The sequence below is a fragment of the Leucopleurus acutus genome (genome assembly GCF_964270905.1).
Source record: "Leucopleurus acutus genome assembly, chromosome: 14".
Lineage (NCBI taxonomy): Eukaryota > Metazoa > Chordata > Mammalia > Artiodactyla > Delphinidae > Leucopleurus > Leucopleurus acutus.
Window position 1 is genome coordinate 15,183,469 of NC_139156.1, and position 23,798 is coordinate 15,207,266.

At 38.7% G+C, this 23,798-nt stretch overlaps 1 protein-coding gene across 2 annotated transcripts in view; it reads right to left on the reverse strand.

The window, feature by feature from the left end:
- ATRNL1 (attractin like 1) overlaps positions 1-23,798 on the reverse strand; it is a gene marked incomplete at its 3' end in the record, with an annotated part of 683,994 nt that overhangs the window by 558,847 nt on the left and 101,349 nt on the right. For both annotated transcript variants that reach the window (XM_082854377.1, XM_082854378.1), the window contains exon 10: positions 13,452-13,606. In XM_082854377.1, coding sequence (XP_082710503.1) covers positions 13,452-13,606 — 155 coding nt within the window. The remainder of the gene's footprint in view (positions 1-13,451; positions 13,607-23,798) is intronic.

The following is a 23,798-nucleotide window of genomic DNA, read 5'->3' on the forward strand; positions in this document are numbered from 1 at the left end:
GTGCTGCTCAACAAATATTCCAGTTGTCGTCCTTAAGACCTAGGCAAAATGATACTCCCACACTCCTTAGAAGTTGGATGTGACAATATGACTTGTTTTAGTCAAGGAAATGCAAGCTAAAGTGATAACTGCATTTCTGGATGGAACCATTTAATTACCAATGAAAGAAAATGCAATTTAGCCTTGGTCCCTAAGTGATAACAGTAAGCAAATCTGCCCTCCCCACCAACACTAGACATGTATCACGGGTGAAAAATAACCTTTTACTGGTGTTAAGAATAAGACCCTGACACATGGGATGGGAACATCGGAGCTGATGCCCTGAAAATCTCCCCCAACTTTGCATTTCCAAATTTTCCTGAATCTTCTGAGACTGCAGAAGTGGTCTACCCTACTCTACTGAGAGACAGTACTCTACCCGTGCTCTGAACCCAGTGCAGCAGCTTCCTCCAGTAACACCTGTACCCTAGTTCAGAATCTGCTCACACCTTCCCTATTGGCCATTGGGTCTATAACTTGGCTCAGCATAACTCAGCCTGTTACATTCTGGGACTGCTAAGAAAAGAAAGGGACTACGTCTCAAAGGATCTGTAAGACCTAGATAGCACATACTGGCAGAAGTTGGGGGGGAATACACGTGGTTCTGGATTCCGAAGGGAGTTTGACCAAAAGCATCAGAACCTTACATTGGATTAGGAAAAAATTATTTATTTATTTAAAAGCACTCTCCAAGGGCCTCCCTGGTGGCGCAGTGGTTGAGAGTCCACCTGCCGTTGCAGGGGACACGGGTTCGTGCCCCGGTCCGGGAAGATCCCACATGCCGTGGAGCGGCTAGGCCCGTGAGCCATGGCCGCTGAGCCTGCGCGTCCGGAGCCTGTGCTCCACAACGGGAGAGGCCACAACAGTGAGAGGCCTGTGTACCGCAAAAAAAAAAAAAAAAAGCACTCTCCAAGATGCAGGATTTAGGATTTATCCCCTTATAAGAACCCTGGGAGATGGTGTGAACTCACTGTTAAGATGACTCCTATACACAGCAAAGGAAACCATCAACAAAATGAAAAAGTAACCTACTACTGAATGGGAGAAAATATTTGTAAATCATATATCTGATATGGGGTTAATATCCAAAATATATAAAGAAATCACACAACTCAATAGCAAAAATACCCAAACAACATGATTAAAAAACAGGTAGAGGAATTGAAGAGATATTTTTCCAAAGAAGACACACAAATGGGCAACATGTACATGAAAAGGTACTCAGCATCCCTAATCACCAGGGAAATGCAAATCAAAACCACAATGAGACATCACCTTACACCTCATAGAATGGATATCACCAAAAAGGCCAGAGATGGCAAGTGTTAGCGAAGATGTGGAGAAAAGGGAACCCGGGTACACTGTCAGTGGGAATGTAAACTGGTAAAGCGACTATGGAAAACAATATGGAAGTTCCCCAAAAAACTAAAAATGGAACTGCTATATGATCCACCAATCCCACTTCTGGGTATATACCCAAAGGAAATGTAAACAGGATATCAAAGAGATATCTGCACTCCCATGTTCATTGCAGCATTATTCACAATAGCCAAGATACAGAGACAGCCTAAGTGTCCGGCAATAAATGAATGGATAAAGATGTGGTATATATATACAATGGAATATTATTCAGTCATTTGAAAGAAAGAAATCCTGCTGTTCGTGACAACATGTATGGAGCTTGAGGGTATTATGCTAAAAGAAATAAGCCAGACAGAAAAAGACAAATAATAAATGGTATCACTTACATGTGAAATCTTAAAAAATAAACAAAGTCAAACTCATAGAAACACAGAGTAGAAGAGTGGTTTCCAGGTATGGGGGAAATAGGGAGAGGTTGAGGAAAGGGTACAGCTATAAGATGAATAAGGTCTGAGGATCTAAGGTATACTTGGTGACAACAGTTGCTAACCCAATATTGTACAACTGAAATTTGCTGAGTAGAACGTGTTTTCACCAAAAAGAAAAAAGATAAATGTATGAGGTGATGATGGATGCGCTAATTAACTAGATGTGGGGGGATCCTTTCACAATGTATATTTATATCAAATCATCAGAATGTACACTTTAAATATCTTACAATTTTATCAATTACACCTCAGTAAAGCTGGGGGAAAAAAAGATGACTCCTAGAAACATGGAAAAGTACAGTCTAAATGCCAGAATTGTCATAGCAAACACTAAAAGCAGGGGTTAAAAGTCTAGGAAAGTGGTACTGTCACTGTTGGAAAAAGTAGCATGTGGAATATATAGAAAGCCCCTGTGAAATAATCCCAATGCAGACCCTACACACCTGCCAAAGGCCACGCCATCTGCAGTGGAAGTTTTTATACCTCTAGTCTTGTCATGTTATTGAGCCCTGGCAGAGATGGAGTGCTTCACAGGTATTATTAAGGGACCATGTGCTCAGAGTTTTCTATCATGATATACTGTATAACATCAGAAAACCCACCAGGTCATTCTACCTACAGCAGGGCCAGAACGTATGTCATTTACTGAAGCCATGAAGAATGTGATGGTGAGAGGGATACTGGCATCACTGAGAAAGTGGTGGCTTTCCTTCATAGACCAAAGCTGATGGTATGAAAAACTGTAACAGAACTGTGCTCAGTGATGGAGACAATAGGAAAATAGAGGCCAGCTGGTGACACTTAACCATCAGAATCCAATCCAAGTAGAGAGCCATTACTGTAATAAGCAGCAAGATCGAAGTGTCAGTCAAGAGGACTGACCTATTGAGAATTATAGAGATGTTTAATAGAACACGGCATCCCTAGAAGTAAAACAGATGGGCAGCCAACAAGGGTACTACCTAACTTATGTCATCAGAAGAAATCAAGGATAAACGATCAGAAAGCTGATGGCAGATGCTACAATAAAAAGTCATAATTCATTGCTCAATTTCTGGATTTGAGCCACTTTTTAAATCCAGAGCTGATACATTTAAAAGTCTGGGGCCCAGGAGGAAGGACCCTGTAATACCACAGCAAGTATACATGGTAATAGCGTCCCTAGTTCTTCCTCAAAGGTACCAATGGTCATTTCATTGTGTAACCCTAGCCTAGAGAAAAAAGCAACCACAAACACTGCAAGTACTGCTGGACACAAGGTCTGAGTTGACACTGACACATCATGGCCTCTCTTTATAGCAGGGATAATATGGGAATGATGAAATTAATGGCATCCTGGCCAAAGTTCTTCTCAGAATAAGCCAGTGGGTCTGCAGACCTATGCAGTGGTCATGTCCTAAGTCCCTAGATTAATAATTGGAATAGACATTCTTGGCAAATGGAACCACCCCAACGTTGGGTCCTTGTCTGTTACAGTGGAAAAGATCAAGCTGAAGCCTCTGGAACTGTTACCCCCTGGATAATATAATAAGTTTTAAAATAATGTTGCATTTCAGAGGGAGTGAATGGCATAAATTAGTATTATCCTGAAGAATGTAAAGAATGCTGGATAACGGACCCCCTCAAATTGTTTAAATTACCAATCTGGCCCCTGTAAACTAAACAAGGCCTGGAAGATGACAATAGCTCACCACTGTGATACAAGTTAGTAGCCCAAACTGCAGGCAGCATGCAAGATGTGTATCTTTGTTAGAGCAGATTAACATGGTCACTGATTTGGCAAATGTGTTCTTTGCTAACCCTACCAGAAAAGAGGACCAAAAGCAGTATGCATTCATATGGAATAGAATAAATAGTATACATTCACAATTTTGCCTTGGGATCATGTTAACTTTTGTCAGAACACATTTGGCCCAATTGGACATCTTGCAGAACATTTCATGTTTCCACTACATTAATGGCATCATTCTAATAGTACCAGGTGAACAAGCACAGTTAATGCATTGGAGGCCTTGTTAAGACATATATGCTTCAAAGGGTGGAAAAAAAACCTACAAAGATTCAGAGACCTTCCATGTAGTAAGCTATTTAGGGGTCTAGAGGTCAAGAGCATTCTGAGACAGCTCATCTGAACTGAAACACCAATTATTACATCTTTCAACTCCCATTGCAAGGAAGAAAGCGAACATCTGATAGGTCTTTTGGGGTTCTGAAGGCTGTATATTCCATTCCTGGGAATACTGTTCAAGCCCATATACTGGAAAATATCAAAGGCTGCTGGCTCTGAGTACATTCCAGGGCAGAAAATAGCTCTGCTATAGGTCTAGGACACACTGCAAACAGCCCTGCAACTAGGGCCACATGACCCAGTAGATACTATAGTTACTGGAGGAGTCACTGTTACAAAAAGAAGCATGTGGAATATGCAGACCCAACACACATGTCAAAGGCCATGCCATCTGCAGTTGCAAATTTTATACCTCTATTCCCACCACACTACTGAGCCTTGGCAGAGACGGAGTGCTCGACATGGGTTATTAGGGGACCATGTGTTCAGAGTTTTCTATCATGAGCTGTGTCTGTCACCAATAATCACGAGAACATGAAATGGAAGCTGCACCCAAGACGAAGCATGAGCAAGAGCACAGTGCACAAGCAATCTGCATGAGCTGGTAGCTCAGACCTAGTGTCATCTACCACTGCTGCCCCTGCACCCACCCCGCATCTTACAGCTATGGCCGTATGAGGAATCCTTTATGCCCAGATAACAAGAAGAGGAAAATGAAAATATGTAAGCTTCGTACGTGGCCACAATTCAAAAATGGTTATCACTTACAAGACAGCTTCACTCAGGGGTGGCCTGGAAGACCAGCAAAAAAGGAAAAAGCCTCCCAACTGGGGAGTGTGCCTCATGTACATTGTGTGGAAAAGAGAAATGGCCCAGGAGCAGTAGTTAATGACCTAGCTGGCTGATCAGGAGCCTAGAAGCAGAAATATTGAAGATCAGAGACAAGGAGGTCCTAGAGTAGAGACATGTGGATGAATATATCTGAATGAGCATGAAATGTGAAGATCTTTGTGATACAAGTTAAAGGCCATCAGAGAGCATCCAACATAGAAGAGACGTTAAACAACCAGTAAACAATTGACTGAGAAAGCTAATGTCAGTCTCTATCGTAGGACACCTCAGTGCCAACGAAATGAGCACATGAACTAAGTAGCCATATGGCAGAGATGGAGGCCATCCAGGAATGCAATAACATGGGCTCCTTCTGAAAAAAGCTGATGGAGTTACTCTTCCACTAAATGTCCAACCCGACAGCAAGATATCAATCCTGATCCCCTGATAAGGCCATTCCCCAAGAACACTAACTGGACGTTTGGTGGCAAGCTGACTACATTGGGCCCCTTCCACTCTGGATGGGCCAACATTTCATTATGACAAGAATACATATTTTGAGGATGAATTTGCTTTTTCTGCCCACAGGGTCTTAACCAGCACAACTATCTTAGAAATTATGAAACGTTTGATCAACCAGCATGGGATCCCATGTAATCAGGAGACACACTTCACAGAAAAGGAGGTACAGAAATGGGCCTATGACCATGAAATCCACTGGATCCCAAACCACACAACCTGACAGAGATTTTGACAGGCACAACTGAAGCACCAGGATGCGGGATACACCTTAACTAAAGACCTTCAAATAGTGCTGTGTCCCCAATAGGAAGAAAATATAGGTCCAAAAACCCAGGAGTAAAAGCCACTTCTTGTGGCCTCATATTCAGTTACACAAGTGGGTAATTTGGGCTCCGCATCCTGCAATTCTGGGTTCTGCAGGATTAGAGGTCCTATTCCCCAAAGGGAAAAATATTCCGGTAGAAGAAGTAGCAATTAACCATGTAACTGGAAGCTACAGTTGCCACTTGGGTACTTCAGGCTCCTTGTGTCAAGGGACCAGCAAGCAGGCAAAGAAGGAGCAGCATCTTGGCAGGGGTAATTGGCCCCGACCATCAAAGGGAGGGGCTGCTGTTACAAACAAGGGCAGGGGGATATATTTGGTACACAGATGATCCATTTAGTGTTTCTTGGTATCCCTTTGCCAAGTGTGATGGTAAATGGGCAAGTACAGTAACCCAGACTAGAAGGTGTATGATGATCAGGAGCTCAAATACCTAAGGGGGAGGGAGTGGGTCATGCTACCAGGTAAGACACAGAGACCAGAAGAAGTGCTAGCTGAGGGTAAGGGACATGAAAAAATAATGGATGAGGGACATGGTGAATATCAGTTGCAGCCCTGAGACCAGCTACAAAAGCCAGAGCAATAATCTAGGCTCCCACCAGGGAGAAAGGCCCACTGGCATCCTGGAGGAGCTGTTTAACAAATATATTTGAAGAAGCGGGCTGAGTGGCCCAAAGAATGAATTGTGATGAACATAGAAAGGTGCTGACTAAATACACCTTCAGGGAAGGACTTATCAGTGGACATCATTCAGCTGCCAGCCCCTGCAGAGACTGCCTTAGCTACAGAGAGCTTCCGCACCCAAGGTCCTGGGAGTGACCCTCGTTCAATGACCGATCAAGACCTGTTTTATCCTAAAGAGCGACAACTCTGAGGGGCATTTCAACTCCAGAGTTGTCCTGGAGTTGGCTGAGGATGTTAAGTCTGCTTGACTTTTACTTTTCGCCCAATCCTCCTTCCTCCCCTCCCTTTTACACGTGTTCAATCCAAGGACCTAATAAGTACCCTGAACACTAAACTCTGTCTCAGAGTTTGCTTTTCAGAGAACTGTGACAGGATTGTTTGTTACCTCAGTCTAACATAACCTGTACTGACTGATACAATACAGTAAGTGTGAATATTCCTCTACAGTGTCTTAAAATAGCTGGCAAATTGTTTTCAACTCACAAAATTGTTTAGGAAGAAGAGAATTTAACTTGCAAGCTTATGAAAAGCTAGTTGAGGTACGCAACTTTTGCAACTATAGGGACATTTCGTGCCTGCTGATATCTGCCCACCTGCCAGGCTTTTTCAACAGAATGAGAAGAGAAAAACATACGAGCAGTTGCAGCAAATACACTTTCCACTTATCCCTTGCAGCTTTTTCAATAATGACTAAACAGAATGTTGGGCTAGATAAATTCTGTTGCTGAGTTTTCAAATTCTTGATCAGGATTCTCTGTAAAACACAGGTTAGTTTTCCTGTAAAATGTAGAAGGTATCAAATGCCTTAAAGCTCAGTATTAAATTAATATAATTTGTTTACACATAGTCTCTTTCCATTCTTACAATATAAAGTCTCTTACATTATTAATGTCTGACTGCAATCTATAATCATATTTTTTGGCAAGAAGAAAATATATTTCCAGAACACTCATGTCATTATCACTTCACAAACAGTTCAAGGCTAGACAAACTAAAGCAAATTCCAAAGTTACTGACATCATGAAAACTGACAGAAATACCATCCCATACCGACAGAAAAGCCACACAGCAATAAAGACCAAAGTAAAATATACTCTCTAGAATATAGATTTTTTTAAAAATCTGTACTACAAGGCACTAAATATTTATTTTAAAACCTTATACACTCAATAAACATAAGATCAAGAAATTAGAGTTACTATTCTCTCAAACACAGATCTCAGCAATCAGAATACTGTGCCGTTAGGACTATTCACATATGAGAGACAACATAATTACATTAAAAACATATGCTGAAATTTAGAGACAGGTTTATTTTATCAATTATGCATAAAATAGTACAGGTGAAAAATGCACATGCACTTGGCTAATTTTTCTGCAAATATTCATATTCTTCCATGAAAATATGCATCTATAATACTTTAAAGGCACATTTTAAAAATTCTTTTAATATTCCATTTGAAACACCAGGTCATAACTCAGTCTTAATAGCATATTTGAAATTCATTAAAAAGAGCACATATGTTGTAGATATAAGACTCAAAACTAGATGAATACAAAGAAAAACTTTTATTAACCATTTGGATACTTATGTAGTAGAAAACCAAATTTCTGGATGTTGCCAAAAATCTTTTTTCATCTACCCCTGAAATCCTGATGTTTCACTGGGTCCCCCTCCCTCAGGTAAAAATTTATCTTACTATTCTAAAAGGTGCACACTTTTGCTACCCACAGTTTCTCTCAGGATTTTGTCCTCTGGCATTCATTCCATAAATATTTATTTAGCTTCCTACCCTCTGCCAAGCAAAGTGGGCATCACTATTTGACAATCAATCTTAAATGAAATGATTTTATCATGTTTTAACATACAGTGTTATTTCCTGTTGGCTTCAATAAATAGTCTTGAGGTAATAAATTATATTTATAGATTCCCTGATAATGAATCATACTTGAAATCCTAGAATAATTCCTACTTGGTCATAGTTTATTATAATTTTGAAACTGTTGAATTCTATTTGCTAATATTTTATTTTAGATGTTTGATTCTATATTCATGACTGTTTTCCCTACCTTCTTCCCCAGAGGTTTTGTTGAGACATTTAAACACTTTTCTTTCAGTGTATATGCTATTTCAAGAATCTTTATTTAGCAATTTTTGTATTCAAAACAATCTCTCAAAATGATTATAGATCTACTAACAGAGATTCATTGTTCGTTACTCTTCTTGATTCTCTACCTTGAGGTCACTGATTAAATATACTGATAAAACTAATTTTCTTGAGTGTCATGCTACATTAACAAATATTATATGCCTTTTTTCCCAATTAAAGATCTTTCAAATTTTTTTCCTGTTAAATCAGGAAAACATCAATATATATAGTACAGTGGTAGAATCAAAAGAATTTTGAACTTAGACTTGGGTTCAAATCCAGAATACACCATCCTACAACCTATGCAAGTTTGGGTTTAATCATGCTAAATCACAGTTTCTTCCTGTATGAATGAATATAATAGTACACGCTACACAGATGTTATGAGAATTACATCATAAAGCATATGTAAAGTGCAAAACATTACAGGAAGCTTTCGGCGAATGTTAGCTCTCCCTTTTCACAAAACGAAAGGTCACTTTTTCCCTTACTTACTGGCCTCTTTTTTAAAGAAAAGAAACTACTATTTCTTCTATACAATAGTTTATTATAGAAAGAAAAAGAGAACCTTGAGCAAAGGATACAGTAAAGCTTAAAACAGTCAACAGTTGGCTAAATTCATTGAAAAAAGGGTATGATGATTTTAAGAGTTTTTCTTACAGACAAAGAAACAAATGGGTTCTTTCAGGTGGCAGGGCAAGGGGTACTGCTTTTGTCAAGGAAGAGCCCTAAAGAGTTCACAGAGCGCAGAGAGAAATACTGATAAACAAAGAGAGGGACACATAAAATAACCTCCAGAAAATAAAAATAATTATAAACATGAAGAGCAAGTTTGAAATTTTATAGTTTTGCTGGATTGTTCCAAAAAATTAAATAATTAGATGTTTTAATTTGAATATGATTTTTAATGAAATTATGTGCCTTACAAAATTGTATCCATTATACTGTGTGTGTGTGTGTGTGTGTGTGTGTGTAGACACACACACACACGTATCACTCTACAGGGTTGTACAAAAACATGTATACTATGCTTCATAAACTAGTTAAGTGATTTTTAAGGGTAAACTGAACTACAACTCCACTGTGTTTAAAATGATTATTATACATTACCAATTAAAATAGTATTACTTCTGCAAATATGGAATTAAGTACTTTTCTTTTTATTGAGTTTGCTTTTAAATAATTGCCTACCAAGAAGTTAATGTCGTAAGTAAAACTGTCATATGCAGGAAATTTGTTTTTTAAATTCTATTATAATATTATTTTGACCTGATTTGAAGTTTAGGTGTTTTGTTTTCTGCACGATATATTTCTGATATAAATCTGACTCCCTATCCTATTCTGAAATAATCTAACTCAACAAATTACATTTTCATGACTCTACTATATTTTTGAGGAAAAAAAATTATGATCAATGTATCTCAGAGTTATCTTTCATCTTGTACATTCTCTTACCCCTAGGTAAATTTTCTTATTGAAGAAGAATAAGTACCATTTGTAATTAAAAGTATCATAACTATATGTTAGGCCTACTGAAAATTCTATAACAGCTATTAATTTGATGTTTCTGAAATACTGTCTCAAGATTCAATTCAATTTTAAGGTATGTTTCAATTCAGGAAAACCTCTCATTTGTAAATGTTGATATCTTCAGTCAAACCACCAAAAAGACTGGTGGTTTACTAAAGAGATGTGAAAAATATACAGACTACTTGATTCCTTTTTTCCCACTGACCCTAGAAAACTAACTTTTATGACACTACTTTCCACAGCCAAACAGTTTAAAAGTATAAATATGTCTAATAACCTGAGATCAACTCAGTGAGACATGCTTTTCCACTGCATCTTTAGTCTCATTATGTACTAGAAGGCTATCTTTACCAGAAAGATCACTTTAATCTTGAATCAGGTGCAATAATGATACCACTAGCAATAACAAAATATACACTAATAAAATTTTCAGGTTTGAAATGTCTTCAAGCTAGCTTTACAAAATAGAACTTTAAGTAACGTATCATTGTATACGTTACAGTCCATCCAGTCTTATTCATCAGTCCTGGCTCTATTATCAGTTGCACTTGAGTCACTTTTTAAAAATATAAATACCCAGTGCCTAATCTAAGAGGATCAGATTATAGAGGTCTGATTTTTCTCCCTTCAACCTTCAAAGGGAATGCCAAGGTACAGCCATGTTTGAAAATCACCATTATATGCCTTCTACATCGATCATGTATAGTATAATGAGAACTGGGAAGGCAAGGTTATGTCCTCAAAGATTAATGATATTGGCTATATAAAATTTACTATGGCAGTAGGGTTAAAATAGTACATTTTAGAGCAATGAAAAATTAGTATTAGCATACATATTTTTATTGTTTAAACATCACAGAACACAATCAGCTAAATCTTCAGGTGCATTCCAGTTAAATATGCCATAAAAGTCCCAGTGTACTGTACAAAAGAGAAAAACGAGCAACACAACTTTTTTCCCCCCAAGAGGATCTATTTTCAGTTGGGTTCATATACAATGGTTATATTTTATTTCCACAAAAATATACTTCATAAGGAAAGCAATTATTTTGGAAGACATTTTCTGAAATAAGAAAAATAATTTTCCCAGGAAAATATTTCAGCATTTGATGCTACAAACCCAGGAGAGTAAATACAGATTGGGGGAGGGGGGGCTCTACTGGGAACTGCATAGAAATAATCAAATAAGGTAAAACAACACACCTTTATCCTGTATTGATTGTACTGCTTTATGTTTTTTGTTTTTAGTTGCTAGCACAGGGAAAACAAAATCCTATGTTAAAATACAACACTGTTTAAACTATGTTATTCTTCCTCCAATTTGAACAACTTGTTTGAAAAACGAAACTGATATTTGCTTCTATCTTTCCACAGCATTAAGAAACCTTACAAAACATAAAGTGTCTGGTAATTTGTTGCGAAAATGAAGAGCATACAATGGACCCCACTAAACAGCACAGTGTAGTCAAGAGGAAAGACTACCACTTCAGGAGTTAAAAAAAGCTTGATCTACCACCTGCAGGGCTTTGGGCAAATTCCTTTCACTCTTGTGCTTAATAATCTGAAAATGAGTTTATTAACACCTTGTTACAAGGTTATTAGAGAGGTTACAGATATTGTAAATAAAGCTCTTAGTAAAGTACCTAGCTCTTAGAAGACACTTAATAAAGAGTAGCAATTAGAATAATGATAATCTGAGAGTTTGCTCTCTCTCTCTCTCTCTGAAAAACTAACAACTCTAATGTTTTTCACCTTGGTAAACTTTTTGGATGCATAAAACCTAAAATACGGTAATCTTGAACAATATGGAAGAAATAAAAATAAATTCCCAATATGTGAACTACAAAATAGCTCAACATTAATTTCCTCGTTAAAATACAGAAATTGGGTGGAAGCTCCTTGAAGAATCTTTTTCAAAAGTTCAAAATCTCACTTCATGGCTTTTTAACAATTACAACAAAATTCTACACGTTTCCTAGGATTTTTATTCCTAGAAGAAAAACAAAATGTTCATCCACCTCCAGAGAAATAAGCATACTGTCTCATCACCATAGCAAAATAATATGTTGACAGTGCCAACCTGGCAATGAAAGATCATAATAACCCAGCCTAGATTCACTACTCCATTTAACCAATTTTCTGGATCTCAGGCACTGATTTAAAAGCCTTCTGAAAGCCAAGATAATCCCATTTTCATCATGAATCATAACTTCAAATTATTATTTCAAAAGGTAAATATTTAATTATTTAGGATCTAAAAATCCTGAAGACAGTGGATTCTTTTCAATGATTACTCACAGACAGATAGTCATAGAATTTAAAAAGCATGCCTAACTTTATTACTAGGAATTTCCTTCCAAACAAGCTTACAATAGTTTAGAGATCAAAGTGCTTATTAATAGTCATAATTTTCTTTATATGCTGCCACTTGAAATAATTTTCCAAAGTAGACTATGCGCCTTTATGATGTTCAAAGGTGAAAGGATACTTCTTACATCTACTAAATGTGCTATTCTTTGGTCTCTTTTATTTTTATTTATCAAAATGTTTCTTAATAGCTTAAAATTGGTTTATTATTGTACTTTACACAATAAAAGGTCCTCTTAAGTACTGCTAAAGATTTAAAATATCAGCTATGTTTTATCTATAACATATATAGAGAAGAAATTTTTTCACTACAGTGGTAAATTTAGTAGTGGTAGTGGTACCAGTAGTGTAGTGGTACCACTAGTGTAGTGGTACCACTACAGTGGTAAATTTAGTACTACAGTAGCTAAATTTAGTATTCAAAAAATATATTCATTTACTATTCAGAAATTGATAGGACTATAGATAGCATAATTAAAATTGAGTTGTATAGATGTACTGTATTTTTAGGTTCCCTGGTAAAGATTCTTCTTTAGTTACTTCCATTCCTAGATATGTTCCGGGTTTCCATTTTGTCCCCAAATATTATTTATTTAGCTTTTCTATCTCTATATTCCTTTCTCTAATTCTATCAGTTTCCTCTATGGAGTAAGTATATCTGATGAGTTTAATTTAAATGCATCTTTGCTCATCCCCACTAAATCTAAAGTGTCTGCATTCCTACTCTTTGTAATGTAAACTTGCTAGTGCTCCATTTATCCATTAGCAAAACTAATATGGTAATAGTCAAACAAAATAGACTGATAAAGTGCTCATGTAGGTATACAATACATAAAAGCCTTCATAAAGACATTCAAACCCAGATTTCTCAATTCCCCTGCCTCCACCACTGACTCACCTCAGTTCATCTCTTCTCCTGCCCTATACGACTACTATGCTGAAACTGGAGAGAATTCCATTCACAATCTATCACTGAATTTTTCTCTCTAAAATGACATTTACACATGCTATCAAGTAATGTATTTGAGAATATCTACATGAAAAATTTCTGGTATTTCCTACTTTGCAGAGTCCTAACAGATACATACCTATGTCATATGCCAGGAAATCGGCAGAAAAACATTTTGCACCGTTACTCAAGGAAGTGTCATTATGGGTATTTCCTCCAAAAATAAGCATAGCTCCATTGATAAGAACAGCTGAATGAAGGTATCTGGCAAACCCACTTTCTTTCAAAATAGTCCTACAGGATAAAATTTAAAAATGTATTACAAAGGATAAAAAGATCTCCCTGATTTTATATATATTACAGAAAGGATCTAATTTGCATATAGATTTTTCCTTGGAATTGTGAAAAAACATGCTTTAGTGTTTTCAACAACTTATAAATGGCCCCTAAATTTCAATATTTTAAAAAATATTCTGAGATTCATAGTACCTTAAAATGCTTTCAGGAAACACAATATTAAACATAATTGTTAATGATTTTATAATAATATATATTTTGAAATTTTGTTTTCATTTATAAAAGTAGGAAACAAGTCTCCTTTAAACTAGAGGACCAAATTATCATCAGTTTTAAATACCAAAGTAAATATAAAGTTAAATATAATAAATTTACTCTGAACAATACTCAGTTAAAACTACATGGCTCATACGGATCGCATAATATGCTTTCTAACTTTTTAAATATGATATAACATACATGAAAGTGCACACATCATAAGTCTAACACTCAGTGAATTTTCACAAGATGAACACAACTAAGTAACCAGCACTAAGATCAAAAAATAAAATTACCACTATTCTGAGTCTAACAGCAAATATTTCTATTGCTGCCTTTGTACTTGACAAAATGGAATCACATAGTTTTTATTAATTTGTATGTATGTCCTGTTGCTTAAGATTGTTTTTGAGATATACCCATATTGTGTATAATTGAAAATCACACTGCGTTTTTGAGAAACATTCAAATTAAATTAAATGTTCTTTTAATTAAAGTGTAATTATGAGAGAAATACTACAAATATATGCTCACAATTATATTTTACCTGAATTCACTGATATATATATAATAAAGGTTCATGACAATGTGAATCAATACTTTATAAATACTCTATAAATAAATCCCTGGTACAAAGAATCAACATGTAAACATAGAATGTATAGTATAGTTAGTAAGGTACACACAGTATCTCAAAAGCTATAGATTATAATACCAATTAATGCTTAAAGAATATGAAATTCACTTCCAGAATGTCAATATAAGGAGTTCCATAAACAGTCTCCCCAGGGAAAGAACTATAATTGGTAAAAATTAAAAAAAAAAAAATTGGATCTCAAAAATGTTGCCAAGAGCAACAACAAATAAAGAAACATTTGCTCAAGAATATATACTAGGGCTTCCCTGGTGTCGCAGTGGTTGAGAGTCCGCCTGCCGATGCAGGAGACACGGGTTCGTGCCCCGGTCCGGGAGGATCCCACATGCCGCGGAGCGGCTGGGCCCGTGATCCATGGCCACTGAGCCTGCGCGTCCGGAGCCTGTGCTCCGCAACGGGAGAGGCCACAACAGTGAGAGGCCCGCGTACCGCAAAACAAAACAAAACAAAACAAAACAAACAAAAAAAGAATATCTACTAAATTTCATTAAGAACAGCAACAGGGCTTCCCTGGTGGCGCAGTGGTTGAGAGTCCGCCTGCCGATGCAGGGAACACGGGTTCGTGCCCCGGTCGGGGAAGATCCCATGTGCCGTGGAGCGGCTGGGCCCGTGAGCCATGGCCGCTGAGCCTGCGCATCCGGAGCCTGTGCTCCGCAACGGGAGAGGCCACAACAGTGAGAGGCTCACGTATCGCAAATAAATAAATAAATAAATAGCAGCAACAGTCCACGATACTTGACTCATTACCAACTCCCATTCTTCTCATCACCACCACCTCCCCACACATACACAACCAGTTAGGCAAGACTGTTTCAACCACAGGCTGGTAAAGTCAAGAAGACTATGCTCCTTCATCCCTCAGCTCCTAGTCCAGACCATTAATATACAACCCGGAGCAAGACTGCCAATATTTCTCAGGCCCCCGAACTCTTAGTGGCAGAAGTTCTATTCAAGGAGAAAGCATGCGAGGTCCGAGTCCTCATTCTCTACCTCGCCACCACCCACAGGGTGAAAGCTATACACCAGACCTCAGAGATGAAGAACAAGAGGGCCAAAAACTCTTCACTCCTAATTCATAGGGCAGCAGTTCCAAGATAAAAGAGGCAAGCTGAGAAGCACAAAGGCTACCATACCCATCCAGTTCTCTGCACATAACACAGTGGTTCAATGAAAGAACAGGCTACAAACCCCACCTATATTTCCAAAGCAGTGGCATAGAGGTTTTCTCCCACAGGGAGAGACAGCCTAAGAAAAGGAGAGGCAGCCTAAGAAAAGGAGAGCCCCAAAGGTCTCAAGGGAACTTGACTTTATTTGGTACAAGGTGGCAAACTTCAAGCCTTAAGGGCACTCGAAAACAATGGAAGTAGTGGTTGTAAGCAATTAAGAGATAGCTACATGAGAACAATAAGCTAAAACATAGACAAGCTAGAAGTTTATCAGAGAGAACCAGGGGAAAAGACAGCTAATAAGAGCCTTACTGGGGTCAGAACCTCAAAGACTGGCCTCAAAGACTACCCCTGAAAAAGGTTTGAAATGGAATTCTGACTATGGGGCAATTTATGCCCCCAGAACATTGTTGAAAATAATAGAACTGGGGCTTCCCTGGTGGCGCAGTGGTTGAGAGTCTGCCTGCCGATGCAGGGGACACAGGTTCGTGCCCCGGTCCGGGAAGATCCCACATGCCGCGGAGCGGCTAGGCCCGTGAGCCATGGCCGCTGAGCCTGCGCGTCCGGAGCCTGTGCTCCGCAACGGGAGAGGTCACAACAGTGAGAGGCCCGTGTACCGCAAAAAAAAAAAAAAAGAAAATAATAGAACTATCAGTTGGCAATTAGTGGAGGCTACCAGGTGAGTTTGATACAAACAGAGGCAGAAAGCTTAACAAAGAGCTCAGAGGAAAAAGTCAAAGAGCTCTGCTAAAATTACTATCATCCCAGGGTGACTGTGTGCATACCCAGGCTGTACCATCTGAGGAGGAACATCAGAGGACGCATCTGGAAGAAGAAACAGACTTCTCGAAAAGAGTTCAGCCAAGTTACTAAACAAATAAAATTACAACAGCCCCAGAGAGGAAGGAAAAGTCAGGATCCAGAGTTGCTACAATATATTATCTAAAATGTCTGGTTTTCAGGGAAAATTACGGCATGCAATGAAATAGGAAAGTGTGACCCATACACAGGAATAAAAGCAAGCAACAAAACTACCTTTAAGAGAACCCAGATGTCAGATGAAACAAAAAAGACTTTAAAGCAGCTATTATAAATATAGTCAAAGACTTAAAGAATACAATGTTTAAAGAAGTAAAGGAAAATATGACAACACCTTATCAAATATAAAACATTAGCAAAGAGAAATAACAAAAAAAGGAAAATTTGGAGTTGAAAAGTGTAATATTGAAATTTTAAAATTTAGTAGAGAAGCTCAACAGTATATTTCAGCAAGCAGCAAGAAAAGAAATCAGTGAACTAGCAGATAAATCAATAGAGATCCTGCAATTCAGAAAACAGAGAGGAAAATGAACAGAGTCTATGAGAAATGTAGAACACCATTAACAGCAGCAACATACATTTACTGGGAATACTAGGGCAGAGGAGGAAGAGGCAGAAGACTTTTCAAGAAATAATGGCGGACAACTTCCTGAATTTGATGAAAAACATTAGCATACACATCCAAGAAGATCAACAAACTTCAAGTAGGAAAAAATACAGAAAGAGCCACACTCAGAAATAAAATAGTAAAAATACTGAAGGCCAAGGGTAAAATCTTTAAAGCAGCAGGAGAAAGAAGTTTCTTCCCACACAAGAGAACCCCAATAAGATAAATAGCTGACTTCTCATTAGAAACAATAAAGGCCAGAAGGCAACGGGATGGCATATGAAAAGTGTTAAATTTTTTAATGTCAGAATACGAGGATACAGGGAGAGACAACAGCAAGACGTAGGAATAAGTTTCCTACTATGAATAAAAAATATTGCCTGCCATATGGTAAACAAATGAAGTTGCAGCCATTGAGCCATCACACTGCAACCATGACAGTGAGCCCTGAGAGAACTCAGAATGGAAACAGAATGCGCTCCACGGCAGCCACCCAGGACGGTGCACCCTGAGGAGACTCAGGATGAGAAGCACAGGATACTGGCCCCAGATAGCTGAGGTGCATATCAAAGGAATGATCTCAATGAGCCTAGACTTTGCATCTTTCCATACACAGAAAAGCACTGAATTCCTTAACTTGAGATATCTGGTTTTCTTTTTTTGCAGTATGTGGGCCTCTCTCATTGCGGGGGCTCCAGACGTGCAGGCTCAACAGCCATGGCTCACAGGCCCAGCCGCTCTGTGACATGTGGGATCTTCCCGGACCGGGGCACGAACCCATGTCCCCTGCATCGGCAGGCGGACTCTCAACCACTGCGCCACCAGGGAAGCCCTGGTTTTCTTTAATTAACAGCAATCTTTTGATGTTCTGACTACCTGGTCTTTGTTGCAAAAACTGCTATATACCTGGCTCCTGCTTGCCTCTTTGGAGCAGTCTCTCAGAGTTATCCGAGATGCTATGTCACAGGCTTAAGTCCTCAGATTTGTCCACCGAATAAAACATAACTCTCAACTTTTAGGTTGTGCACTTTTTTTCCAGTCGACACTGCCTTCATCCTCCCACAGAAGCACTGATTTTGTCAACTACTCAGAGACAGGAGTACCTTTGTAGGTGCCCAGCAGAGAAGTCCTAGCACCACTTGGAGCAAAAATTCCAAGAACAGGACTGAAGAGGGTAAGAAGAACAGTTTCACTTTACCACATCACCCCCACCCCCAAGGCAACAGCTCACTGCCAAGAGAAACTCATTCAATCTGCTTTTTCTCCCAGGGGGGAAAGTGAGAACCTAGTAAGTGCCTAGCTTCCATGGCCAAGCAGGATAATGCCCAAGAAGCCCACTTCTTTCTCACCCATTCCAAAACAATGACAGGATGGGCAGGGGAGGGAAAAGGGGGCTGACGGCAACCAGGGTAAAAAACCCAGCAGGGCTAATGTTTCTACTAACTACCTCATGAACTCTACCGAGAGGCCCACCCATAAACTTCATAGAGCGTATTACCTGTAGATTCACCTCAACTAGCACACCCGTGCTCTCAACAATCCATAAATCCCTCCCCCACGTAGCCCACACCCCACACACACCCCTGCAGACAGCACACTTTAGCTTCTGCAGGTCATGAGTGAGCACACACATATAACCGGCTCAACTCTGTTGCCATGGAAGAGTGTGCATAACCTTGAACACTTCAGGCACTGCCCTGGGGAAAATAAATAAGACGCTCTCAGTATCAGGCCTGGCTTTGTGTGATGGAGAAAATTGCATCTCCGAAATATATTAAAAACTCATATAACTCAACAGAAAAAAAGAACAATTGAATTTTAAGATGGGCAGAGGATCTGAACAGACATTTTTCCAAAGAAGACAAACAGAGGGCCAACAGGTACATGAAAAAGTGCTCAACATCACTCAACAAGGAAATGCAAATCAAAACCACAATGAGGTATCACCTCACATGCATACACACAGCTGTTGGAATGGCTGTTATCAAAAACACAAGAAATAAGTATTGGTGAGGATGTGGAGAAAAGGGAACCCTTGTGCACTGTTGATGGGAATATAAATTGGTACAACCACTGTGGAAAACAGTACGAAGGTTCCTCAAAAACCAATTTAGAATTACAATTACAAATTACAAATCTAATTACAAATTTAGAACTACCAAATTATCCAGCAATTCCACTTCTGAGTATTTATCCAAAGGAAACAAAATAGCTATCTCAAAAACAGATATGCTGCATCTTCACTGCAGCATTATTTACAATAACTAAGACATGGATACAACCTGAGTGTCCATCAACGGATGAATAGATAAAGATATATATACAAAGGGGAATATTATTCAGCCATTTAAAAAAAAAAAAAAAAGGAGGGGGCTTCCCTGGTGGCGCAGTGGTTGAGAGTCCACCTGCCGATGCAGGGGACGTGGGTTCGTGCCCCGGTCCGGGAAGATCCCACATGCCGCGCGGAGCAGCTGAGCCCGTGAGCCATGGCCACTGAGCCTGCACGTCCGGAGCCTGTACTCCTCAACGGGAGAGGCCACAACAGTGAGAGGCCCACATACCGCAAAAAAAAAAAAAAAAAAAAAAAAGGAAATCCTGCCATTTGCAACAACATAGATGGACCTTGAGGGCATTACACTAAGTGAAATAAGTCAGACAGAGAAAGGCAAATACTGTATGACCTCACAAATATGCAATATCTAAAAATGTTTTTAAATGAACTTATAGATACAGAGAATAGATTGGTGGCCACCAAAGTCAGGTGGTAGAAGGTGGGTGAAATGAGTAAATGTGGTCAAAAGGCACAAACTTCCAGTTTTAAGACAAATAAGTCCTGGGAATGTAATATACAGCACAGTGATTATAGTTAACAATATTGTATTATGTTTGAAAGTTGTTAAGTACTTAAAAGTTCTCATTACAAGAAAGAAATAATTCATAACTATGTATGTGATGGGTGGTAACTAAACTGTTGTAATCATTTTACAATATATACATATAACAATTCATTATGTTGTACACCTAAAACTAATACAATGTTTGATGTCAGTTTTATTTCAATTTAAAATAATTAATTAATTTAATTTTAAAAAGATAAGTGTTTGCAAGAATGTGAAGAAAAGGGAACCCTTCTATACTATTGGTGGGAATGGAAATTGGTATGGTCAACTTGAAAAACAGTATGAACATTCCAGAAAAAATTAAAAATTGAACTACCAAGAACTATAATATGATCCAGCAATCCCACTTCTGCATATATACCCAATAGATGCAGCTAGAGCCTAGAAAAAATCCAACACCCTTTCATGATAAAAAGCACCCAACAAAATAGAGATAGAAGGTAACTTCCTCAATCTGGTATGGCTGAATGGTGCACCACCACAAAAGATGGATCCATGTCCTAATCTCCAGAACCTGTGAATGTTACCTTATTTGGAAAAAGAGTCTTTTCAGATGTAATTTAATTAAGGATCTTGAGATAAGGAACTCATCTTGGATTATCCAGTGGACCTAATCCAATGACAAGTGTCCTTATAAGAGACACACAGAGAAGAGGAGAAGGTAATGTAACTGTGGAGGCAACTGGAATGATTCAGCCACAACTCCAGGAATACTGACAGCCAAAGCTGGAAGAGGCAAGGAAAGGAATTTCCCCTTGCATTTCTGGAGGGGGCATGGCCGTGGTCACACGTTAATTTTGGATTTCTGGCCTCCAGACCTGTGAGAGAATATCTTTAGATTGTTTTAAGCTACACAGTTTGTGGTAATTTGTTACAGCAGCCATAGAAACCTAATACAAAGGATATATACAAAAAAGAAAAAAAAAAAAAACCCAGAGCTAACATCATACTTAATGGTAAAAGATTAAATGTTCCCCCTCTAAGATCAGGAATAAGACAAGGATTTTTGCTCTTGTCACTTTTATTCAACTTTGTATTAGAGATTATAAGAAGGAAAATGGGCAAGATCATAAAATTAAATGCATCTAAATTGGAAAGGAAGAAGTAAAAGTCTCATTATTTGCAGATGACATGATCTTATACATAGAAATTCAAAGAAATCCACAAAAAACTGCTAGAACTAATAAGTGAGTTTAGCAAGTTTGGAGGTTAAAATAAAATAAAAATAAATTGTATATCTAAAACCAGAAGTGAAAAATCCCAAGATAAAAATAATAAAACAATTCAATTTACATTAGTATCAAAAAGAAAAAGTATTTAAAAATAAATTTAATGAAACAAGTATTAAATTTAAACCATGAAAATTAGAAAACATTGAAGAGAAAAATTAAAGATAGCCTAAAAAAATGAAAGATATCCCATTTACATGGATTGGAAAACAAAATATTGTTAAGATGACCATACTCTCCAAACTGATCTACAGATTTAACTCACTCTCTATAAAATCCCAGCTGGATATTTCTCTCATTGACAAACTAATCCTGTGATTCATGTGGAAATTCAAGGGCCCAGGATAGCCAACTCAAAGAAAGGAAAGAATACTCTTTTCAACAAATGGTGCTAAGGCAACTGGATATCTAGGTACAAAAGAGAGAAACTGAACCCTTCCCTTACAATATATGCAAAAATTAACTAAAAATTGATAAAAGGCCTAAATTTAAGAGCTACAAGTGATAAAACTCTTAGAAGAAACTACAGAAGTAAATATTCCTTGCCTTGGTTAGGCAATGGATGCTTAGATATGACACCAAAAGCATAAGTGACAAAATATATAACAGATAAAATGGTCTTAAAAATTAAAATTTGAGCTTCAAAGGACACTAAAAATAAAGTGAAAAACAACGTACAGAATGGGAGAAAATATTTGCAAATCACATATTTGATAAAGGATTTATATCTAGAATATATAAAGTACTCTCTCAACTCTAGAAATAATAACTCTAGAAATAGAAGGGCATTTCCTTACCTTGATAAAAAAAATTTATCAAAAAAACTAGAGCCTGAGTCAAGATGGCAGTGTGGGAAGACATGGAATTAGCATCTCCCCACAACTAGGGCACCTGCTGGCCACTAATGGGGGACTCTGACACCCAAGGATAAGGGAGGAACCCCAAAGTGAACCAGTAGGATGTAGGGGGACTGAGGAGGGAGGAGAAGTGGAGGCCACACAGGATCAGTGCCCCTGAGGCTGGGGAGATCAGGAGAGGCAGGTGGGAGGGGCTCTCCGGGAAGAGCAGGAGAGGAGCAGAGGGCAACTGCCCCACCCACTCAGGGCCAGGGAGCCTGCTGAGCTCCCAGGCCGATCCCCTGCCCTCCAAACTCCCCTCCAGGCTGCATGGGTCCTTGGGGGCATAGGAGGGAGGCCAGGGAGATCAGGAGAGGTAGGCGGGAGGGGCCCTCCCAGACTGGAGGAGCAGGAGAGGAGAGGAGGGTGTTTGCCATGCCCACTCAAGCCCAGGAAGAATGCTGGGCTCCCAGGTAAGGTTCTTGCCCTCTGAGACCAGGGGTGGGGGCACGCCTCAGCCCCTTCTGTTCCTTGAGCCTAAGTCCCATGCCCCACAGCCCCTAGGGCCTTTTGCAGCCCTGTGGGCCCTGAGCATTGGCCCCGCCCACCGCCCAAACCTGGTCCTTGCTTAGGCTCCACCCTCCACAGCCAAGGCCTTCCCCCACACCCTTTTATTTCCGCCCCCTTGTCTTTTGTACTATTATGGTACTGTTGTACCTCCCAGTTGTTGATTCATCTATATTTTTATTTTTGTATTCTTCCTAACATATCTCTTAGTTTCCTAGTCTAATTTTATTTTTTACTTTGTTATTGTTCTTGGCTTTTTTGGGTTTGTTTTTTTTTTGCCGCCACAGGCGGCTTGCAGGATCTTGGTTCACGAGCCCAGGGTCGGGTGAAAGTTCCTGCAGTGGGAGTTCCAAGTCCGAACCACTGGACTAACAGAGAACCTCAGACCCCAGGGAATATTCATCTGAGTGAGGTCACGGAGTTCCTCATCTCAGCACCAAGACCCAGCTCTACCCAAAGCCGACCAGAGCCGGAAAGCTCAGGCCAAACAACCAGTAAGACAGGAACACAATCCCACTCATAACAAAAAAAAGAGATGGCAAAAAAATATGTCACAAATGAAAGAGCAAGGTAAAAACCTACAAGATTAAATGAAGAGGAAATAGGCAATCTACCTGAAAAAGAATTCAGAGTAATGATAGTAAAGAGAATCCAGAATCTCAAAAACAGAATGGAGGCACAGATTGAGAAAATACAAGAAATGTTTAACAAAAATCTAGAAGAACTAAAGAACAAACAAACAGAGATGAACAACATAACAACTGAAATGAAAAATACACTAGAAGGAATCAATAACAGAATAACTGAGTCAGAAGAATGAATAAGTGAGCTGGAAGACAAAATGGTGGAAATAACTGCCGAGGAGCAGAATAAAGAAAAAAGATTTCATTACTATCACAAGTAATGAAATTGAAACCATAATTAAAAATCTTCCAACAAACGAAAGTCCAGGACCAGATGGCTTCACAGGCAAATTCTATCAAACACTTAGAGAAGAGCTAACACCGATCCTTCTCAAACTCTTCCAAAAAATTGCAGAGGGAGAAACACTCCCATATTAATTCTACGAAGCCACCATCACCAGATACCAAAACCAGAAAAAGATATCATAAAAAAAAGAAAATTATAGACCAATATCACTGATGAACACAG